The following is a 22566-nucleotide window of genomic DNA, read 5'->3' as shown; positions in this document are numbered from 1 at the left end:
CTTCTCTTCAATTTATCCTGTAACATATCTTGTTTGTCCATAGGCTTTGGTATTTTTGTCTCCCCTTTTTGACTGTGTGCTCCATGAGAGTAAGGAATGTCTTTGGCCCTTCTTTGTAATCCCAAGAATTAATACCGTATCTGGAATAAGTTGTTGTTAACCATTTCAGCTTTGTGACCCCATTTGAAGTTTTCTTGGCAGAGATACTGGAGTGGTCTGCCATTTCCTTCTCCAGCTCAGTTTACAGATGAGGAAACTGAGGCAAACAGAGCTAAGTGACTTCCCCAAGGTCACACAACTAGTGAGTGAGATCAAATTTGAATTCAGGTCTTTCTGATCCCAGGCCTGGAACTCAACTCCACTGCACCACCTAGCTGCCCTGCCTGGAATAGAGTAGGTGCTTAATAAATACTTTCTGTCTGATTACTGGGGACTTTAGTCTAGCTATTTTGCCCTCTAGGGGCAAAGGAGAGAATTACCTTCAAAATTTCTAAGGAGCCTCCCATACCCCCTACTCCCCCTGCTGTTTCCTGAATGTCATTCCTTCCCCTCAGGACTCAATGCCTAGATGTGGAGATGGTTGGAAAGGGAATAAAGAAACATCTGGGATGACATGTATTTTTACTAGAGAGATAGCAGCTGTACACATTCCTGGGGTTGGGGCAATAAACCATATAAAAATCCATTCTTACCTAAGAGACTCCAGAATTTTTAATGTAAACACTTCCACGAGTGGCTGGGGAAAGAGGATGAGTTTTGACCATATCCCATTCCCCAGGAGAGAATGGCCTTTCCAGTTCATTCTCATCCCCTTGGCTATTAACCCAGGAATGGCTAGTTGGGGTAAGGGTACAAGATGCCAAGACCCAAGGACTCTAACCCTGGGAAGGGGATGCCCCTATCTCAGAGCTACACCTAGCAGCTTATCTTCTTCTGGGAGCCAGCCCCTACCTGGAAGAGAATAGACCAGGTTAGGTGAGAGGCACTGAGAAAACGACCCAGCTCAAGACCTTGTATCATAAGGACTAGAACAGATATTATGAGGTTATCTGGTCCAGCTCCTTCTTTCTACAAAAGAGAAAACAGAAACCCAGGAAAATGGAATGACTTGGCCTAGTTCACTCATGTAGCAAGAAGGAGGGACATGAGTTCCATTCAGGGTTTTACTCACCAAAGGAGGAAGGGGGAAGTAGAGAGAGGGAGATGAGACTGGCTGGGGGAAATTCCCTTCCTGCCAGGGATGGCTATGGAAGCTATCCTAAAAGATATTTTTTCCCCAGAGCCTAGATGGGAAAGTCCTCCTGCCTTAGTTATGGATGGAAGCTCAGTGGTCAGAGAAGGACCGTATGTCTTCTAGGATTGCCAGAATCTCTGCCCATGGCAGAAGCAGTCTGCTGAATGTGTGCCCATACCAAGGCAAAGGATGCCCAGAGTGTGTCTATGTTGGGTCAGGGGCTATGAAAAGATTCTATGCCCACCACAAGGGCAAGGGCTGTCCATGAAGTCCGCATTCTTGTCAGAGCAGTTAGATGAAGGTGGAGTCCAGCTGGCTGGTTTCCTGATGGCTTCGAGCTCGAGCCTCAAACAGTTGCTTGATGAGGGCCGACTTCTCTTGCTCTAGCTGTGTGATCCGCTCACTCTTATCTGTTACTTCCTAGGGAGGAGGCCATAGGAATCACTAACTGCCTGGCCTTTCTCCCCATTTCACAGTGCCCTCTTTTTTCTTCCTTATCCACCTCCCACCCCCTTCTACCTTTCTCTTCACCTTTGATCCCCACCTTTGTTAGAAGACGATTTTGTTCCTTCAGCATGAGGATGGTCTGTTGATGTCTCCCAGAGATGGGGGATATGGAGGGGATGGAAGAGACAGGGCTGGGAACAGTCTGGACCTGCATGAGAGGGACATGAAGAAGGAAGATGAGAGTTCAGAGACAGAGAACAAACCCAAAAAGGAAGCCCTGGAGAATCCTGTTGTCTCCTCCTCCCATAGGATGACATGGGAAATGTCACGTCAAGACTGATTTGCAGAGGGGAGGTACATGAGAGGCACTACTGTGACCCTGAGAAGCAATACTGTGCAGTGAAAATGGTATTAGATGGGAAGCCAGGAAACCTGTGTTTCAGTATATCTATGTGACATTAAGCAAGTTATTTCCCTTTTGCCAGACTTGGTTTCCCCATTTGCAAAATAAGAGGACTGGACTCCATAATCTTAAAGGTCCCTTTCAACATAGATATCTCATAGTTTTCTATATTCTATGATCTCAGTTTTCCTCTGATATGGACTGACTTTGGGGTATTCAGTGGATCTGGAATTGAAGATCCTGGGGAAGGACATCTAGTAATCCTTGGGGTTACTTGGGATTATACCCCTGTACAAGGAGGGAGCACTCACCCTTCCAGCACAGGCAGCAGCTAAGAGCTCCCCCAGGCACCGAATAACTTCCTGTAGTTTGGGCAACAGCTGGCCCAGTGGACTAGGGCTCCCCTCAGCCCCGAAATCCTGCAAGCAGAGTTAAGGTCAGAGATCAGACCAGTTTCTGGGGAAGCTTCAGGGAGGAGCCAAGGAATTATCTGCTAAAGGCAGGGATGGCTGCTGCTGCTTTCTGGGAGGCAGGCAGAGAGGAAGACTCACTGTGTTCTTCTTGTTCTTGGTTAAGTGGCGTTGTCGCTCCTGTACCCAGTGGAGCTGTTGGTGATACCAGTCCCTTCCTCGATCCATCATCTCCAAGCCTTGTAGGAGTGCATCTTTCTCCTGTTCCAGCTCCTTCATCTGCTTTAGCTGCAACATGAAACAAGCACACATACCTGGAGAGAAACTTATGTATACTCCATAAAGGCAAACCCATGTGTCCGCACAGATGGCTCATTGGATGGAAGCTCAACATCCCCCAAGCTTCATGACTTCTTTAATACTTCTTAAAATTTATTTTTTAAAACCCTTACCTTCTGTCTTAGAATCAATATTGTGTATTGGTTCTAAGGCAGAAGAGCGGTAAGGAGTAGGCAATGGGGGTTAAGTGACTTACCCAGGGTCACACAGCTAGGAAATGACTGAGGTCATATTTGAACACAGGACCTCCCATCTCAAGGTCTGGTTCTCAATCCACTGAGCCACTTAGCTGCCCACTTCATACCTTCTTTAAATATTACCAACCCCCTTGGTCCTCCCCCATCAAGTCCAAGTTCCTAACAGATTCCTAACATCCCTAACAGGGATGCTTCTCATCCCTGATGCCCTTGGAGGAATGGGTCTTCCAGATGGGAAAGGGATAAAGTGTCCTCGAATAGGCTTCCAGACCAGACCCACTGGACCTAGAATAATCCTGGGGCCACCCTAGAGCTAGAGGTCTGGGAAAGACACTGCCCTGTGCCCCTTCTCTGCCTTTTGCTCTTGTCCTGAGAACAATAATCAAATCAATACTATAATTGCTCTTGGAAAGAAGACAACAAACTTCCCAGAGCTCCATTCACAACCCCTGGAACTCCTCACATTAAGCTCCTTTCTGGGGCCACCACTCTCTTATATCTGTTATACTACCTTAATAGAATATAAAGTCCTTGAAGGCAGGGAATTGCCTATCACAGAACTTGGTACATAGTAGGTAATTAAGAAATGCTTTCTTGGGGGCAGCTAGGTGGCTCAGTAGATAGAGAGCCAGGCCTGGAGTGGAGAGGTCCTGGGTTCAAATATGGCCTTAGATACTTCTTAGCTGTGTGACCTTGGGCAAGTCACTTAATCGCTATTGCCTAACCTTACCACTCTTCTGCCTGGGAATCAATACTTAGTACTGATTCTAAGACAAAAGGTAAGGGTTTTAAAAAATGAGTGGGAGAGGAGAAGAAGGGAGAGAATTTGGAATTCAAAATGTTCTTTTTCTTTTCTTTTTTTTTTAAACCCTTACTTTCTGTCTTAGTAACAACTCTAAGACAGAAGGCCAAGGGCTAGGTAGTTGGGGTTAAGTGACTTGCCCAGGGTGACACAGCTAGGAAGTGTCTGAAGTCAGATCTGAACCCAGGTCCTTTCCACTCAAGGCCTGGTGCTCTATTTTACTGTGCTACCTACCTGCCCTTGGAACTTAGAATTTTCAAAAATGAATGTTAAATTTTTCCTTATACATAATTGAGAAACATTTAAAGAAATAAATTTAAAAAATTTAAAGAAACACTTTCTCAAGGTGTAATTCTGTCTGGGTTCACACAGATCAGTAACCTGGAGACTATCTTGCACTGGAACTCTGGGCCTCACTCTGGACCTATATAAATCAGGCATGCCTCATATTGGGATTCTGGACTTTACTGCAGCCTAGGGCTGGGCCTTGGAACTCTACAGGGTATGTATTGGGTTGCATTGCTATTGACTCTGGCTGGGTCTCAGGGTCTGAAGGTTGGCTTGAACCCACAGTCAGAATCTGCAACAGTAGATGTGGCCTTTGCAGGTATTCCTTGGTGTAGTCTTCTGTAGTCTGTGCATCCTTCTCACCCCAGTGAAGCAGATCCTCTCTGCCTACTTTTCAAGTTGTTTTCTGTGTGAAAATTGCATCACTCCATCTCCTCATGGTTCTTTCTCTCCAGTGTTCTTTTTGAAGTGTTATTTTAAGATTGGTTGGAGAGGATTCTCATGGAGGTTTGAGTTTTCCTTGCTTCTACTCTGCCATCTTCCTTAAGGCATTTTAAGTGGTGGAAGATTACTATAAAGATTTGAACTCTTTCCACTAGTGGGTGGGATGTGTTAGGAGTAAATATCTATATTTTGAAATAGATTCTCACCATACTTTCAATTATTAAGGTTGGGTATCTCACCTCTCAGAAGCTAAATCTATGTGTATATGAAGTAATGTTTGTTGTTCAGCTATGTCCAACCCTTCATGACCTCATTTGGGGTTTTCTTGGCAAAGCTACTAGAGTGGTTTACTGTTTCCTTCTTCAGCTTATGAGCATTAAAAAAGTATTATCCACCTATAGTACTATATGCAATGCAAATAAACATTTATATGTTTATACATAAACATACACACAAATATATGTATATATGTGTGTGTGTGTATGTATTTATATAGGCTAAGCTAGTTTTCCTTTAGGTGAGTGGGGTTACCATTCTCAGGATTTGGTTGGTATGGAACCCCATGGCTTGAACTATTGGCATGGCTTCCTGTTGCTTGGCATAAAGAGCTCAGCCTATAAGGAACTAAGACTGTTATTGTAGTATAGTTTGGTGACTAATTCATTGAACTGTGTCTTCTTGATCTACTATAGCTACTATGGTGAAGATGGAGGTAGAGGAGAGCAAAATATTTTATTTAATAGTTTTTAAAGTATCATTTTAATTTTTTTCTTTTAAGTAAAGTAATTTTTATTGCTTTTTTTTTTTGGTCCATGAGTGTTTCATTGCATTCTAGTACCAAGCATGAATTATTGGACTAACCTGAGCTAGGTCTGACTTAGAACATTTGCATCAGGAGTTTGTGTAGTATAGGGATTACTTGTCCTTTAAATACTTGATAGAATTCATTTGTAAATCACTCGGGACCCAGATATTCTCTTTGATATGAAATGTGTCTTGATGATTCTTGGCATTCTCATAGATTCTACATATCAAATAATATTACACGTTTGGCTTTGCTCTCTAGAAAATCTCAAAAAGACCACCTTTTGAGGGGGTGTCCATCAATTGGGGAATGGCTGAGAAAATTGTGATATTTGATGGTGATGGAATATTGTTGTGCTATAAGGAGTGATGATCTGGAAGATTTCCATATGAACTGGAAGAACCTCCATGAATTGATGCAGAGTGAAGTGAGTAGAACCAGGAGAACATTTTACACAGAAACTGAAATATTGTGACACAATCAAATGTAATAGATTTTGCTGCCAATAGCAATGCAATGATCCAAGACAATCCCAAGAGACTTATGAGAAAGAATGCTATCCACATCCAGAGAAAGAACTGTGGGAGCAGAAACGCAGAAGAAAAACATATGACTTATCACGTGGTTCTATGGATATATGATTGGGGGGGTTTGGTTTTAAAAGATTACTACTCTATTTCAATATGAATAATATGGAAATAGGTTTTGAGCAATAATATAAGAATAACTCAGTAGAATTGCTTGTTAGCTCTGGGAATGGGGAGGGAAGAAGGGTGGGAGAGAACATGAATCATGTAACCATGGGAAAATATTCTAAATCAATCAATCAATCAAATTTTTTAAAAAATAAAGATAAAATAAAATAAAGAAACACTTTCTCATTCATTCATCCTCACCACACTGATGCTGTACATCCTTGCCCAGGGGTAACAGAAGTCAGCACCTCTGATGGTTGCTTCCTGGTCTGTCCAGCTGTTCCTTCTTATTTACTATAAATGGGGAAGTGGAAAACTATAGGGCAAGGAAACCATATGACATCTTACCATGTCATAGTCCACTCCATTGGTGATAGTATGCCGCCGCTGCTCTCCCCGGCCCCTTGGGTGCCTCCCAGACCCACCTGTAGTACAACTTTCACTTTGACATCGTCCCATAGTCCGGACATCAGTGCCTGCAAGGCAGAAAGATGTGGGTAGCTGCCTGGCTCTTACAACCAGCTCTCAGCTTGGCCTAAAAGGCTTGCAACAACCAATCATGCCCACCCTTGACTCTGGCTAGACCTGGTTCCCCCACTCCCAGGCCTGGCTCACAATATCTGGGTTATGAAAACAAGTCCTAGCAGGGTGTACATGGGTGAGGCAGAAAAGCTGTTCCCCGCCCTCCTGGCAAAGAAGAAATTTGGGGAAAAGGTTGCATTCCCTGGAGGCTGGGAAAGGTAACCCAACCTTTTGGGTTACTTACAAGAGGAATTTCCATCTCATTCCTGTGAGCCTTAAGTAGTCAAGTTCATGTATTTCTTTCTTGAAGTTTTTTCTACCTCATCTCCTAGATAGACTTCCTCCTCCATCTCCACCCCTGATTTTTCTTGTCACATAAATTTATTTCCTTAATCTTAATCTCCAGACCTAAGCCCCAGGCCCTGAGTATCTCAGTCCCTCATTCTTATTGTTCCCACCAGCAGACTTTGACTCAGAGTCCAATTAATAAAGGAAGCAGATATTTCTACATCTGCTTGAAATGGATTTGGCTACTTTTCCAACTTGAAGGCTTTGCTATTGGTGTTTAGCTTTCCATCAGCACTATTGCCCCAGGACTGGCTCCTTAGGCTTCTCTAAATCCACTCTCTACTTACTCAGCCTCTTCTCTTCACTGACTCCTCACACTTCCCACTTTCATTCTGTCTTTGTACCTTTGCTCACTCCATTTCCCCACCTTACCATATCCTTCTCCTCCACTGTTTATCCAGAGTCTACTAATTTTTTAAAGTCTAGTTCAGATTTTGCCTAGACCACGAAGTCTACACTGACTGCTCTAGATCACAGAGCTTTTCCCTTCTTGGAATTTCTAGAACACTAAAAATTTGGATAATTAATCACCATCATCATATCTAGCTCTTCATGGGTCTGAGACTCATCCCCCCAACCAAACAAGGGCAGCAGTTATGTTTCTATCTTTTTCTTTTCTTTCTCTAACCTTTCTTTTCCTTTCCTAACCTTAGATGGAGGACTTCAATAAGGAATTGTTGAATAATTGAATTACATGCCTTTCCCTGACCTCCTGCCCAGGTGGATCAGGGAAGGCTATCAGGGCTGGAGGCCTAAGCAGAGAGAGTCAGTCCTCCTTCCAGACAGGAGAGGAGTATGAGGATCTGGTGGGCATAAGGCTTTCTTCCCCATAGGTTCTTTGTTGGTAGTGGAGGTTCTAGTATAGGAATTCTTAACCTTTTTTGGGTCATGGACCCCTTCAGTCTAGTGAAGCCTAGCAACCCATCTCAGAATGTTTTTTTTTTTTCAATTCTTATCATCTATCTTAGTTTCAAGTCTAAGATAAAAGAATGGCAAGGACTAGGAAATTGGGATTAAATAACTTATCCAGGGCCACCTCCCCATCCAATCTATCCATTGTGCTGCCTAGCTGCCCCTCAGAATGTTTTAAATACGTAAAAGGAATAGAAATTGTAGAAATACTCCTGAATTTCCCATGAGTTAACTTACTATACAGATGCCCAGGACACAGAGCAAGCCTGTTTACAGGAAAGAGCCAAAATTAGGAGTCTGCAGGGAACCAGAGGTCTTGCTCACTTCCAGACACCTTCAGAGTGTTCATTGCTGAAACCCTACCTGAAGCATCACAAGCCAGCTTAAAACAGCCTTGTGGTCAGCCATTGCTATCAAATATACTGAATTTTCCTGCTTCTAGGTGCCATCTGTTCCACCCTATGACTCCTTCATATACATGTTTGTCTTTCATATTTAAATGTTTTCCTTGCTTTCTGTTTGGTTGGTTTTCCCTTGGTTTCTGCCCATTCTCTACCACCCAATTCCTCCCCAGACTACACTTTGTGGTTTGCAAACATAAGTTTTTCCCACCCTTCTCTGGCCAGGAGGCTCCATCCTGGATATCCTCCAGCATGCATTTCTAATGATTTTCCCTTAAGAAGTGAATACTCTTTTCGACTCAGCCAAGACCCCTTTATTTTTGAGGGGTGGGTATTTCATGGTTTACATTTTGAGGTAATCAGGTGTAAGGGTATTCAACAAATATTTATTCAGCACTTACTATGAGCCAGGCATTGTGCTAGATGCTGGAGGATACAAACACAATGAATGAAGCAATGTGGACCTGGTACTTGAAGGAAATCTTTTTTTTTTTTTTTTAAACACTTACCTTCTGACTTAGAATCAACACTAAGTATTACTTCTAAGGCATAAGAGTGGTAAAGGCTAGGCAACTGGGTTTAAGTGACTTGCCCAGGGTCTTATACCTAGAAGTATCTGAGGCCAGCTTTGAATAATAACTGTTGCTATTACTTTTATGACACTTAAAGGTTTCCAAAGTATTTTACAAAAATCATCTCTCTCTCTCTTTTTTGTTAATGCTTGCCTTTTGCCTTAGTATTAATTCTAAGACAGAAGAGGGGCAAAGGCTAGGCAATCAGGGTTAAGTGACTTGCCTAGGGTCACACAGTTAGGAAGTGTCTGAGGCCAGATTTGAACCTAGATCCTCCTGACTCTAGATCTGGTGCTCTGGCCACTGCACCAAGCCAAGCCTTTCTAAGGCTTTCTCCCTAATGGTCTATCCCTACCCCCTCAACATTTCTTCTCATTTTGAAACAATGGATGGACAATCCAAAATTGTTTGTTATGTACACTTCTCTAATCAGGTCAGGATTCTGGTTTGGAGATAGACATTGAAGGAAAGTTTGGGAGAAGCTATGGCCAGCCTTCCTGAAGTACCCACAAAGGGATATCTTTGAACACTTCCAGTTTTCCTTAGTGGTCTACGGATCAGATATCCTAGTATTTACCTAAACAATCCCCTGGTATCCAATGTTCCAGAAAGACACAGATTGAGCAACAAAAGGTCCATTTATAATATATTTTGTGGGACTCTGGTGGCCCAGATGACTAGCTAGATGCTGGACTCAGAGTCAGGAAGATCTGAGGTTCAAATCTTCCTTCAGACACTTACTAGTTGTATGACTAATCACCTAACTTCTCTGTGCCTCAGTTTCTTCATCTGTAAATTTAGGGGGTTGGATTTGATGGCCTCCAAAGTCTCTCTTCCTTCTCTAAATTTATGAACTTATGATCGGGGGGTGGGGGGCAAATTTTCTTCTGGGGAGCAATCCAGCCCTTAATTGGTGGTAAGAGAAATGGAGGAGAAGGACCTTGCTCTGTCAATTGTGGAAGCCTGAAACTCAGGTGAACCGGAGGGTCATAGACCTCCTGGCCTCAGGGCAGTGTTATGAGGATTATTTAGCTATTAGTTTATATATAATTAATGTGGACCTAGCAGGAAGGGCTGGAGAATTCCACATGGAATGGGGAAGCAGGAAGTTGCTTGGACTCTCTGAGAAGGACTCCATGGTGAGAGTTACAGGCAGTAACTGATTCCCTGGGAGACCTCAGAGCTTGTGGAGTTGCTCCCTTATTCCCTGGGATCCTGGAGTGTGGTGAAGGCTGGAAGCAGAGGACATCTATCCTGCACAACAGCACTGAGTAGGGAGTGATCTGCGATCTGGTGGACAGCTTGCAGGCTCTTCTCCCTACTGAGCTGCTTTAGACCATCAGTTCTGGAGGAGTTGGTTCTTGGCATCCTGATAACATCTCTGGACTCTACTGTGAGGATTCCCACTCCAGTCCTGTTATTCTCTGGGCCCTGCCTGGCTTAGGTCTCAGTTTAGTGTAGTCAAGTCCTTCCCCTGTGGTTTGCCCTTAGCTTGTAAGTGTAGAATCCCAATTCCCATCCTTTATTATTGTTTCCCTCAAACTGTTATAAACTTTTACCTTTTGCCTGTTGGTTCCATAGGCCCTTGCCTAGGTGGGCTGAGTGACTGTTGGGCCTAACTGCCATTTCTGTTGACAGTTAGCTCCTTGGCAGTAAACCCTGGTCTCCCTAACTTGTTTGGCCCTGTCCATCTGTTATTCCTGTCTCTCTCACCCCAGTGTGAACCCACAAATAATAATAGTTAACATCCCTGACAATCCTCCATTACAGCAGGCAGGGAAGGAAATGCTGGCAAGGATATAGCAACTGCAGATTTTTCAGCATGAAAGGCTCAACAGGGCAAAACTATGGCTTTCTAGGGTCCAAAGAGTGCAGGAAAGAGAGATGGGGGAAAGAAGAGGGAGTCTGACAAAACTGGGTGGAAAGAGAAGATCCCTTTCATGATGGCCATTTCAGAGGTCCCAGATCTGGAATCTTGAAGCCTGGAAGGGTTGGCTGAAACAATCCATGTGCCAGGTCTACCTCTCCTCACCCTTCACCAGGCAAAGCAACTCTGAGGTAGGGCCTGTGTTTCTTGCCTCAACATGCTATATCCAAATAGCAACCAGCATAGGTTGCTTGGCCTAGGAAGCCAGTTCACCAGGAGGTCACCACAGAAGATTCTCTGCTCCTTGGGGGAGGGAGGCGGGGGGGGGGGGGTTCCCCACTCTAGCTTGCCCCGTGACTGTGGACATCTGAGCAGAGGGAGTCAAAGAAAGGGCTGTAAGTCCCTAGCAATAAATAGGGTATACATCCAAGACTGAATCTGATCCACGAGTGGCACCAGCACCTATGTGGCCACCATGATTCCCAAAAACGCTTGGAGCCATATCATTGCGGAAGATGAATAGATGAGTGATATGGAAAGGAAAAAGGGCAGCTTTCTCTCTGTCCTATGCTTTTTTTTTTTTTTTTATCCCTTACTTACTGTCTTAGAAACATCTCTAGGGCAGAAGGGAAAGGGACAGGCCATTGGGATTAAGTGACTTTCCCAGGGTGACAAAGTTAGGAAGTATCTGAAGCCAGATTTGAATCCAAGTCATCCCGACTTCAGGCCTGGCATTCTATATATTGAGCTACCTAGCTGGCCTGCCTTCCATGTTCTTGACCTCCTGCCTCCTGCCTCCTTCCCCCTCTCCTTATCTCCATCCTATACTTAGAGAACTATCAAAATCTCAACTAAGAGCACTGGAGGAGCCAGGAGCCCCTGTTCCTCTCACTTTCTCTTCTCTCCTTTTCCCCCTTCCCCCATGGCACTGGTTGGGAGTGCAGCGGGGATCGGAAGCACTTTGCTGAATGGAAACTCTGCACCTGCCTGGGCACGTGTGTAGGCTGAAAGGGCCAAGGGAGGCCCAGGGGATTGGCTTTCAGAGGGACCATCGGCTGATCTCGGAGCCCAGCCCACGCCTGTAACTTATAATCCAGATATTTGTTCCCTAAGGACAGGTCTGTGGGAATGGACAGTGCTGGCCATTCAGCTCCCTCCAGCCTTTGCCAATGGCCCAGGAAGCCCGCATGATAAGACTCCGTCTTTCTTCCCCACCCCACACCCCAAACCCAAGCCCAAGTGCTCTAGATAGTTTCTAAACTTAGACACCTACTAAACTCAGATAGTCTACTGTTCTTTGGCTGAGGCCAGAAGACTTGCATTTGTTAAGAATCTACTCTCCTCTACAAAAAATGTCTATTCTCTTTATTCTCCCTCCTGAATTATATAGGAACCCCAAGCCCTAAGTTCAAATCCTGTATAACCTTGGGCAAGATTTTCTGTGCCTCAGTTGTCTTTATCTATAAAATGGGGGAAACAGTTCCTGTTTTATCCATCTCCAAGAGATGTTAATAGAGATAAGATAAGATAGCAGCATTTAAATACTTAATACATGTAAAGTGTAATCATGATAATTATTATTACCTGGGCCTTCTCTCCAAGGATAGGTCTACATTAAACCAAAAATTCTCTGTGGGGCCCTTCAAGTCCCTCATTTGGCCCTGCTGTTTATGTAGCAAAGGAGAGTCATTCCTTCTCAGGCTTGGACTTGTGTCTGTGTAATCCCTCAAAAAAATCCTCGTTTTGGGTAGTGGAAGGAGGAAAAAACATGCTTCTTTCTAAGTGTTTTGAGAACATGAAAGTCCTTTCCCTGCTGGAGCTCCTCAGCCCCTGATTTGCCCAGGTAGTGAGCCATTTTTCAGAGGCAAAGTGAGTCAGAAAACAGAGCCGGAATGACCTTGGAAGAGAATGGACTAGGAACAAATCAGCCTACTGGGAGTGAGGTGGGGTGTGCGGGGTGTTGTTAATGTAAACTGACAGGAAAAGAGGCTGAATATCCAGACAGAAAAGAATAGAGAGATGAGGGTCCCCAAGCTAGACCAGCGGCACCGATGGTGTGGGGGCGACGGGAAAGAGGGATAGAAGGATAGAAGGAAGGAGAGAAGAAACAAATTTAAGAACTAAAAGCAAGTGTTCTCTGTAGACTGCAATCCTTCCCCTCCCCCCAATCACCTCGGGTCCCCAAAGCCCTCCACGTCTCTAAACCCTCACCTGCATCTCCACTCAGACTTCGCTCCAGAATCTGTCCTCCGGGGCTCTGAGGAGCCTGGCTCTTGGGCCGCTCCAAATCCCCCGGGTAACACCCAGCTTCCTGAGGGCTGGAGAGCTTCTCCAAGCTACGGGAGGAGCAGCTCGATCCCGCGTGGGGATATCGAACTCCCAAAGACAAAGGTTTTTTCTCCAGCAGCGTCCGGGGCTCGTCTGCGGGTGTGAAGATGAGTCGCTGGTGGTGCTTCTCATGGGCCAGTTTGCCCCGAGCCTGGCCAGCACTAGCCTTGCAATTCCCGAGACCCGTGGGGAGCAGTTTGGCTTGGTATGCCTGGCCCCGGGACCCCAGCGGGGCTCTGGCATGGGGGGCCCCATTCTCAGCATTCAACAGCGAAGTCCTCAGCCCTACTACAAACCTCTCGAAGGTTAGATACCCGCTGGCAGGGGCAACCTTCCTCAAACCTTCCAGCACACCCCTTGGGAGCTCTCGCGTGTCCGCTCCTTGCCATCGGGACTCAATCTCCAAGAGGTGGACGTAGCCCCGCCGTCGATCGTCCAGAATGTCGAAGAGGGTACGCAGGCTCTGCAGAAAGGCCCGGGGCAGCCCTTCGGTGCTGAATTCCTGCTCTGGGGCTGCGGATAGTGCCCGGCCACGCTCAGAAGCGATCACAGCCATGGGCCAGCAGCGAGGGTCTCCAGGTTCCAAACAATCCGCAACGTTCCAAAGCCCCGGGAGAGGAGAAGAGCGAAAGGATGGGGAGGAGGGAGGGAAAAGAGAGAGAGAAAAAGGGGAGGGAGAGAAGAAGGGAGGGAGACAGCCAGAGAAAGGAACTTACAATAGTTTCTCCTTTTTGAACCAGGGACTTCCTCGCTTGCGTCACCAGCTCATTAGCACGTTCACCAGTCATTGGCCCGAAGGGGCACCATCTCTTCCTGGATTGGCTAAGAAACAGACTGAACCGGTTTGATTTTCCAGCCAAAAGAGAAAGGCCAAGAGGCAGATGCTGAGTCCAGAGCTAAGTGCCCCTCCTCTTCGCAGGTGCAGACCCAGCTCTCTGGTTCCACTTGGGATGTAGGGAAAGAGGCGAAGTTATAGAGCGGAAAAGCCTGGACGAAGGAGCTGGGTTCCCTTACCAGAGGACCCTATAGATCTCCTTAAGCGCAGCTTAGTCCTATCTCTCGACTCTGCATTTAGAAACCTTTTTTTGGGCAGCTCATCTGTTTCCTCCTTTAGAAGGTATACAGAATCTCAGAATTTGAATTTAGAAGGGACCTCAGAGGATGTGGTCCAACCCTTTTGTGACAAGAACTCCTTCTATCATTTCCAAAACAAGTGGTCATTTAGTCTCTACTTGAAAATCTCCAGCATAAGGGGATCCATCTCAAGGCAATCCATTTAATTTTGATGCAGCTCTAATTAGTTAGAAATTTTTTCCTCTAACATTTTCTAACAATATTGTCTTTGCAATTTCCATTGCTCCCATTGCTCCCTTCTCCCAGAGCCAAGCAGGACAAGTTAATTCTTTCTTTTTTTTAAATTTTTTTATTTTTTTTAAACCCTTGACTTCTGTGTATTGGCTCCTAGATGGAAGAGTGGTAAGGGTGGGCAATGGGGGTCAAGTGACTTGCCCAGGGTCACACAGCTGGGAAGTGTCTGAGGCCAGATTTGAACCTAGGACCTCCCGTCTCTAGGCCTGACTCTCAATCCACTGAGCTACCCAGCTGCCCCAGAACAAGTTAATTCTCAATCCACAGAAGAGCCATTCTGCTAAATAGTCACACTGTCTTCAAAAGATCTCTCCTCACCAACCTAATCACCTCTTCTGGACCTTATTTCTTTCATTTCTGTCTGTTTTCCCTGATAATTTGATGCCCAGAACTTTAAACTGTCCTCCCAATGTAATCTGATCAGATAAGTATGACTTGGGACAGTTTTGGCACCTCATTCTTTCTGGATCCTATACCTATTCCAAAGTAAGTTAATAATAACACTAGCTTCTTTGAAGACCATTTCACACTATTCATTTTGAACCTAGGGTCCATGAATAACCATAGCTTGTGTTTAGGGATTTTGTTGTTGTTTTTTCACACTAACTTCATTTTTTCTTTTTAAGGCCTTACCTGCCATATTAGAATCAATACTGCATATTGGTTCCAAAGAAGGAAAATTATAAGAGCTAGGCAATGAGGGTTAAGTGATGTGTCCAGGGTTACATACCTAGAAAGTGTTTGAGGACTATTTGAACCCAGAACCTCTAGGCCTGGCTCTCAGTCCACTGAGCCACTTAGCTGCTGCCCCCATCATCTTTTTAATCTCAACACATCATTGTAGCCTGTTGAGGTATTTTGAGATCCTAATTATGTCATCTAACATCTTAACATGCTTCTTAGATTCATTTCATAAGTTTTCTTCCTTTCCTCTTTCCTTAGCAAAGGGTAGAATTCTGAGAGGTGGTTTGGTGGAAGGAATCCTAGACCTTGCTTTATCACTCACCTACTGTTTTTGCCATTCTTTGAATCTCCAATGCTTAGCAAAGGACCTGACATATAATAAATGCTTAATGAATGTTTATTGTCTGACTGAGCCTCTCTGGTATCAGATCGTGCAAAACCTTGTGCTTATATAGTGGTGGGGAGGGATGGATGTGATGAATTTGATTTTGTCCCCTTCATCATGAAGCTTCCAGTGCACTAAAAGGATAAGACCAGTATGTGCCAATAGGTATGTTACTGATCTCTTCTAGAGCTCAGTTTCCTCATCTGTAAAATGAATGGGCTAGATTGATATTTCTTCTGGCTGTGACATTCTTTGAGTCTAGGAGTTCATTTATCTGTAGTAACACTTTAAATGTATAAAGCACTTTCTAGTTTACAAATACTCTGCTAGATAAATATCTTATTTGAGGGGTATACAGGGTGTTCAAGGAAGACTAGTACCTCTGGTGTGAGGGCTTGCTGAGTCTTTTCAGGACTATTTATCCTCCTTTGGTGTCTACCTGCCTCCTATCTCTCATTCGTGGCCCCAAGAAGCTGGAGCATGTGCAATGCCCACAACCCAGGAAAACTGTCTCAGCAAATGGGCTAGGCTAGGTTTAGGGTAACCAATAGGCCAAAAATCCCTCAATGAGTAAGGGTGAGTGTTAGCCCTAGGCATTTGAAGACTTCCTCAGGTGGAATGGGCTAGATGAGAACAGTTTGTGCCAATGGCCATAAAGATGACTGAAGCAGGCATGGTAGAGAGCTTAGAGCTTGTTTAGACATGGAAAAAGCCAAGATCCATTTCATCCTGAGTCATCCCTAGCCATCCTGACTTTTGTCTAGCCACTGGACTTTGAGAGAATGAGGGGGATAGCTATGCAACTCTGTCTCATTTAAATCTAGTTTATGCTCAAGTTGAAAGACTTAATCAAAGATGTCATTTCCATCCTCTTCAGGTACAAAGGACAACTATCTTATCTGAATCATTTGAACTTCATAGAATTATCATTCATTCTCTTTAAAATTTTTTCATTCAAAATTATTTAATTATTTTTTTGGAATTACATGTAGAAACAAATTTTCACAATTATTTTCTGATATTGGGGGATTCAGGTTTTCTCCCTCCTTCCCTACTCCTTCCCATGGCAGTAATCAGACTCTGACAGTTTCTTTTTTTTTTTCCTTCTAGTCTGTCTTCCTTTATTTTATTTTATTTATTTGTTTATTTATTTTTTAGACTATTTTCCCATGTTTATGTGATTCATTTTCTTCCCCTCCCCTTTTCCCTGACAGCTCCCAGAGCTGAAAAGCAATTCCACTGGGTTGTACAAATGTTGCAACATTTTTTTTTAACCCTTACCTTCTGCCCTAGGATCAATATTGTGTATTGGTTCCAAAATAGAAGAGCAGTAGGAGCTAGGCAATGGTGATGGAGTGACTTGCCCATTGTCACATAGCTAGGAAGTGTCTGAGGCCAGATTTGAACCCAGGACCTCCCATCTCTAGACCTGGCTCTCAATCCCTTGAGCCACCCAGCTGCCCCTCTGACAGTTTCTTCTTTGGCTGCGGAGAGCATTTTGTGGTTATCTTGGAAATTTGCTTTGCTGATAATGGTTTAGACCTTCATAGCTGATCCTAGTATAATATTTCTGTTACTGTATACAATATTCTCCTGGCCCTGCTCACTTCACTTTGCATCAGTTCATATAAGTCTTTGCAGGTTTTTCTGAACTCATCCTATTTGTCATTTCCTATGGTGCCATAGTATTCTATTACAACCATATACCACATCTTGTTCATTCATTCCCCAAGTGATGGATAACACTTCAGTTTACAATTCTTTGCCACTACAAAAAGAGCTGCTAATTTTTTTTTTTTTTTTTTGTACAAGTAGGTCCTTTTCCTTATTTCTGATCTTTGGGATACAGACCCAGTAGTGATATCACTGCATCAAAGAGTAGGCACAGTTTTATGGCCCTTTGAGCATGAATCCATGTTGCTCTCCAGAGTGATTATATTGGTTCACAGTCCCACCAAAAGCATTCACTGCTTTTAGAGAAAAAAACTGATTCAGGGAGAAGTGAAGAGACTCTAGGCAAGTCACTTACTTTTTCTGGGCTTCATTTTTCTCAACTATGAAAAGAAGGTCCTGGACCAGCTCAGTGAGGTTCTGTGACTTGTTCAAATTGTTTCTAGTGACTTGCAAAGCTGGGATTCAAATCCAGATCTCTGGATTCCTAGTTATTAAATCACAATATGTCAGAACTATCATTTGAATTCATGCAAATTATCGGCAGAGATTCTTAGACCAGTGCACAATCCACAGTATCATACTGCCTAAACCCCACTGTTTTAAACTCCTACATCTAATGTGAGGGTCAGTCTAGATGATCTCTAAGGCCCTTTCCGGCTCTCATTTGGTCAGTTTGATTTATTCAATCAATCAATCAATCAACCATCAATCAATCAGAATTTATTAAGCACCTACTGCATGAAAAGCACTGCCAAGGGAATATGAAAACAAAGATCTTGTTCTATGGAGCTGTTTTTACCTCCTACAGAAATCATATTCGGCTACTACATGCATAACTTAGATTAAATTGCTTACCATCTCTGAGAGGGAAGAGGGAGAAGAGGGAAAGAGACAGTTTGGATCTTATAATTTTGGAAAATATATGTTAAAGGTCATTATTACATGTAATTGGGAAAATAAAATATCTTTGAATTTAAAAAACCATATTTAGCACTGGATAGGGTTATACCATATTTAACACCATATGTTGCCTTGTACAGAGTAGTTCTTTAATAAATGAATGAAGAATGAACAAACCCAGTAGAGAAGTCAAAGCCAGAAGAAGAGAGGTGTCAATAGCTGACAACTCAGACAAAAGTTATCTAGTATGGACAAAGAGAACCCTGAAGTAATTTGTCTAGTCGTGGGGATGTGCTGCAAAGAATCATCCACACACTTTTATCTCCTGTGGCCAAATGTGACAGCACTAGTCAGGATACCCTCAAATAGAAGACTCCTTAGAATATGATATTGTTACCTTTTACAGCCAAGAGGAAGATCTAGGCCAATCAATAGGTCATTTTTTTAAACCTCTCTCTACCTTCTCTCTTAGAATCAATACTAGGTATCAGGCAAAAGAGCAGTAAGGGTTAGGCAATGGGAGTTAAGTGACTTGCCCAGGGTCATGCAACTAGGAAATAACTGAGGTCAAATTTGAACTCAGACCCGCCTGTCTCTAGGCCTGACTTTCTATTCACTGAGACACTTAGTTGCCACTCATTAAATTAATTTTCAGTTATTTCTGACTCTTCCTAACTCCATTTAGGGTTTTCTCTCAAAGATACTGGAGTGGTTTGCCATTTCCTTCTCCAATTAGTTTTACAGATGAGGAAATTGAGGTCAACACAATCAAGTGACTTGCCTAGGGTCACACAGCTAGTAGATGTTTGAAGCCAGATTTAAACTCAGAAAGATTAAGTCCTCCTTACTTCAGGCCTGGCATTGTATCCACTGCACCACCTAGCTGTCCCCAAGTTCTAGGGGTTTTTCTCAATTCTGTAACTTTTGGATGGTGGCCTTTCCCCTTTAAATTTCTCCAGCCTTCCTTTATAGTTTCTCTGTTATGACACATATGCTTGGTTTGTCATTTAAGGTAAAAAGAAGCCTTAAAAAAGTAAAACGTGTCAAGAATCTTTAAGCACACACGCTATGATGATGGGTAATTTACAAGTATACAACTTATTCATTGAACCCATCTTGGCTCCATTTAACATGTTGATTAGATTTTTATGGTGGCCTTTGTTTTTTCCCCAAAAACTGGTCCTAGATTTTTGAAATTGAGTACCTTCTTAGGTCTCTGAATCACCTGAGAGCTTTTCTCCTGTATGTGACTAGAAAGGAAGTTGTCACTGACCTTTGCCCCTAATACCTGCTATGAATATTTGCTCTCTGCCACTTTTTAAACACAAGTCTTACCTGGATAGGGCCAACTGGCCTGGGGCCAGAGAGCAGATAATGTGAAAGCCAACTTTTCTGTTTCTACTTGCTAGCCTTCTACAGCCCTTTCTCTCTTGATTCTCCAAGAACCAGCCAGTCCAGAGACTGGAAATAGGGGAGGAGCAGACATAAGACAGCACAGCCCCTGTCACATACTAGAAGCACACTTCTCAGAAAACTCTGAGGTTGATTCTAGCCAGACAAGCAACGACTGTGCTGCAAATCTGTTTGGGAATAAAGCCGGGGTTTGTCCAGTCCAAGGGAATCCAGGGGTGACATCAGACATCATTGAAATGAGTGGAAACATTTTTGTAGCTAAGGAAGCTACAGTTGAGAGCTGCCCCACTCTGGGACAAGGGAGCCTTGTGTTACCATAGAGCACTTGCTTAAGGAGAACAAGGCTCTTTTTAGCAGCTGAGTCTTGGGGGTGGAAGGGGAGGGAAAGTAACTCCCTAAGCATCAGGTGGCCCCTTGGAGAACCTCAGGTGTGTGGGAAAGAGTCAGGCTAAGGGGCTTTGGTAGAATTCTAGAAGTTAGCAAAGTTTTATTGAGTGCTGAGCACTGGCCCAATACCAATACTCTATTCCCAAAATAACATACAGAATAAAAAGGAAGTGATTTGGTTTCTGTCCTTGGAGAACTCACAGTGTTATTGGGATAGTATACACATATAAAAGGCACATCAAACCTACTTGCTTCCATTTCAGATTTTAACCACTTTATCCAGTGTTCTTCAAATAAACCTCTCCATTTCCTGGGAGCATTTCTAGGAGTATCTTCCTCATCAGTAACACAGCAATTTGAATTTGCTAAATATTTTTGATTATGTTGATAGTCAATAAACATTTATGAGATTTATATAGATTTTGTTCTAATGTAATCTCAACTCTGGTTATGAATATGTGAATCCACAATTTATTTGCTCAATCCATCTTGGCTCCATTTAACACATTGATTAGCTTTTTATGGTGGCCTTTGTTATACCCCCAAAACTGGTCCTAGGTTTTTGACATTGAATATATTCTCAGGTCTCTAAATCACCTGAGAGCTTTATTCCTGCATGTGACTAGAAAGATCTCTCTGGTTATGAATAGCTAGGCAGGATGCTAGAGTGGAATGTGAACCTCAAAAATCCTGGGATGCTATGGTTACTTCATCTTCATAGAGAAGAACATTTCTTTTGAACAGATGTGAACCAAAGTAGGTAGAAAATCTGGTTGGCCCTTCCAGTCTGGGTTTTCCCCTCTATTCAGTCTTTGTCACCCTTTCTGTTTCTCCATTCTTGGTTATTATGTCCTGACCCTTCCTCATTTAAGGAAAAAGTGCTTGAGAGAAAGAAAGTATGCCTGGGCAGATGAACCCTGGGTCAGTCATTGAGACAATATGCATTTATTAAGCACCTCCTATGTGCCAGGAACTGTGCTAAGTGCTAAGGGACACAAAGACAATTCTGATCTCCAAGAGATCATAGTCTAATGGAAGAAAACATGCAAACTGTATGCAGAATAAATGGGGAAAAATCAATAGAATTAAGAGGGATTTGGAAAGGCTTCCTCAAGAAGGTGAGACTTTAGCTAAGATTTGAAGGAAGCCAGGCTGTTGAAGAAGGAAATCTGGCCTCAGACACTTCCCAGTGTGTGATCCTGGCCAAGTCACTTAACTCCCATTGCCTAGACCTTACCACTCTTCTGCCTTAGAACCAGTACACAGTATTGATTCCAAGACTGAAGGAAAGGGTTTAAAAAAATGAAATAAAACAAAATAAAATACCTCTCTTTAGTGCCCTGTCTTTTTATTTAATTCAATTTTATTTTTTTTCAATTATACATAAAAACGATTTTTGACAATTGCTTTCTGATATTTTCCCATTCAGATTCTCTCCTTTCCTCCCCTCCTGCCCTCCTAAAGTGGTATTCTGACAGGGGTTATATCAGTGCTTTCATTAAATACATGTTTCCCATCAATGCCCAATATCTTGTTACAACTGAGATGCACTGAGACACTGGGAGTGGAGTTTTGTCTTCTCTGTCCTGGGATATAGAACCAAGTTTCCTACTATCGTCAAGTCAAGTCTAGTCTATTCTTTTTACTTTTCCTCCTTCTCCATGAAGTCTCTAGTAACTTGTTTACCCAGGGAAGAGTCCCTTTCATTCACAGATCCAGTGCCTTAGTGCTTAGTTTTGGCCAGGTTTTTAAGGCTCCTACCTTTCAGAAAATGAGGGAGAATCATAACTAACCTTCCCTGGCAGGTATTATTGCCCATCTTTTGTTTTGAAGTGAATCAGTGATATCATGGCTTTTGAGTAAATTAGGTTTAAGTGAGGCAGTATTTTTCTTTTCTTTTTTTTAATCAGAAAATTTTTATTTAATTGATTTAAAATATTTTCCCATGGTTACATGATTCATGTTCTTTCCCTCTCCTCCTCCCATAGTCAACAAGCAGCTCCACTGGGTTTTACATGTGTCATTGATCAAGACCTATTTTCATATTATTAATATTTGCATTAGGGTGATGGTTTAGAGTCTACATCCCTAATCACATCCCCATGGACCCATGTAATCAAGCAATTGTTTTTCTTCTGTGTTTCTACTCCCACAGTTCTTTCTCTGGATGTGGATAGAGTTCTTTCTCATAAGTCCCTCAGAACTGTCCTGGATCATGTAATGCACCAATCCTGCATTACAATCATTGCATTGCTCCTAGCAGAAAAGTCCGTTTCAAAGTCATCATTAACCTCACTCTCTTTCAGAGTCATACAAACCTTCGGGATTGTATGATTCACAGGGTCTCGAAGAGTCTTGTAAGACTGAACAAGAACAATATTCTATTAAATTCACATACCCTAATTTGTCTAACCTTTACCTAGTCAATGGAAAACTACCGTCTCCAGTTCTTAGTTACCACAAAAGAAGTGCTGCTTTTGACTCCCTGTAAAGTTAATGGGGAGGCTAAGGACAAATACCTAAGCCCGATACTCTGTAAATGTTGAGAGATTAAGAGACGGGTCCAGAATGCCACCTCCCCCACCCCCACCCCCTAACATGACTGCCAACTCTTCCCCAAGCGGCTCCCAGTTCCTTCGGCAGTGAGGTGAGAAAAAGTTGGACTTTCCTCCTTGGAGAGGAAGACTTAGACCTAGATAGAGCAGCAGAATCTCCTCTAAGGAAGAAGCGAAAACCACGCT

General features: G+C 43.3%; 1 protein-coding gene across 1 annotated transcript; it reads right to left on the bottom strand.

Moving 5' to 3' along the window:
* Window positions 1–615: 615 nt before the first annotated feature.
* SAPCD2 (suppressor APC domain containing 2) lies at window positions 616–13570 on the bottom strand. The gene is made up of 7 exons (XM_044661216.1): window positions 13217–13570; window positions 12898–13138; window positions 6413–6489; window positions 2636–2782; window positions 2379–2503; window positions 1779–1872; window positions 616–1654 (listed from the first exon to the last, which is right to left on the bottom strand). Exons 1-7 carry the CDS (start codon window positions 13568–13570, stop codon window positions 1526–1528), a joined length of 1167 nt encoding a protein of 388 aa, XP_044517151.1. The 3' UTR covers window positions 616–1525.
* Between the last annotated feature and the right edge of the window lie 8996 nt (window positions 13571–22566).

Source organism: Gracilinanus agilis, chromosome 2 (genome assembly GCF_016433145.1).
Source record: "Gracilinanus agilis isolate LMUSP501 chromosome 2, AgileGrace, whole genome shotgun sequence".
NCBI classification, from domain to species: domain Eukaryota; kingdom Metazoa; phylum Chordata; class Mammalia; order Didelphimorphia; family Didelphidae; genus Gracilinanus; species Gracilinanus agilis.
The sequence above is the reverse complement of the archived record's forward strand: the minus strand, read 5'-3'. Positions and strand labels throughout refer to the sequence as shown.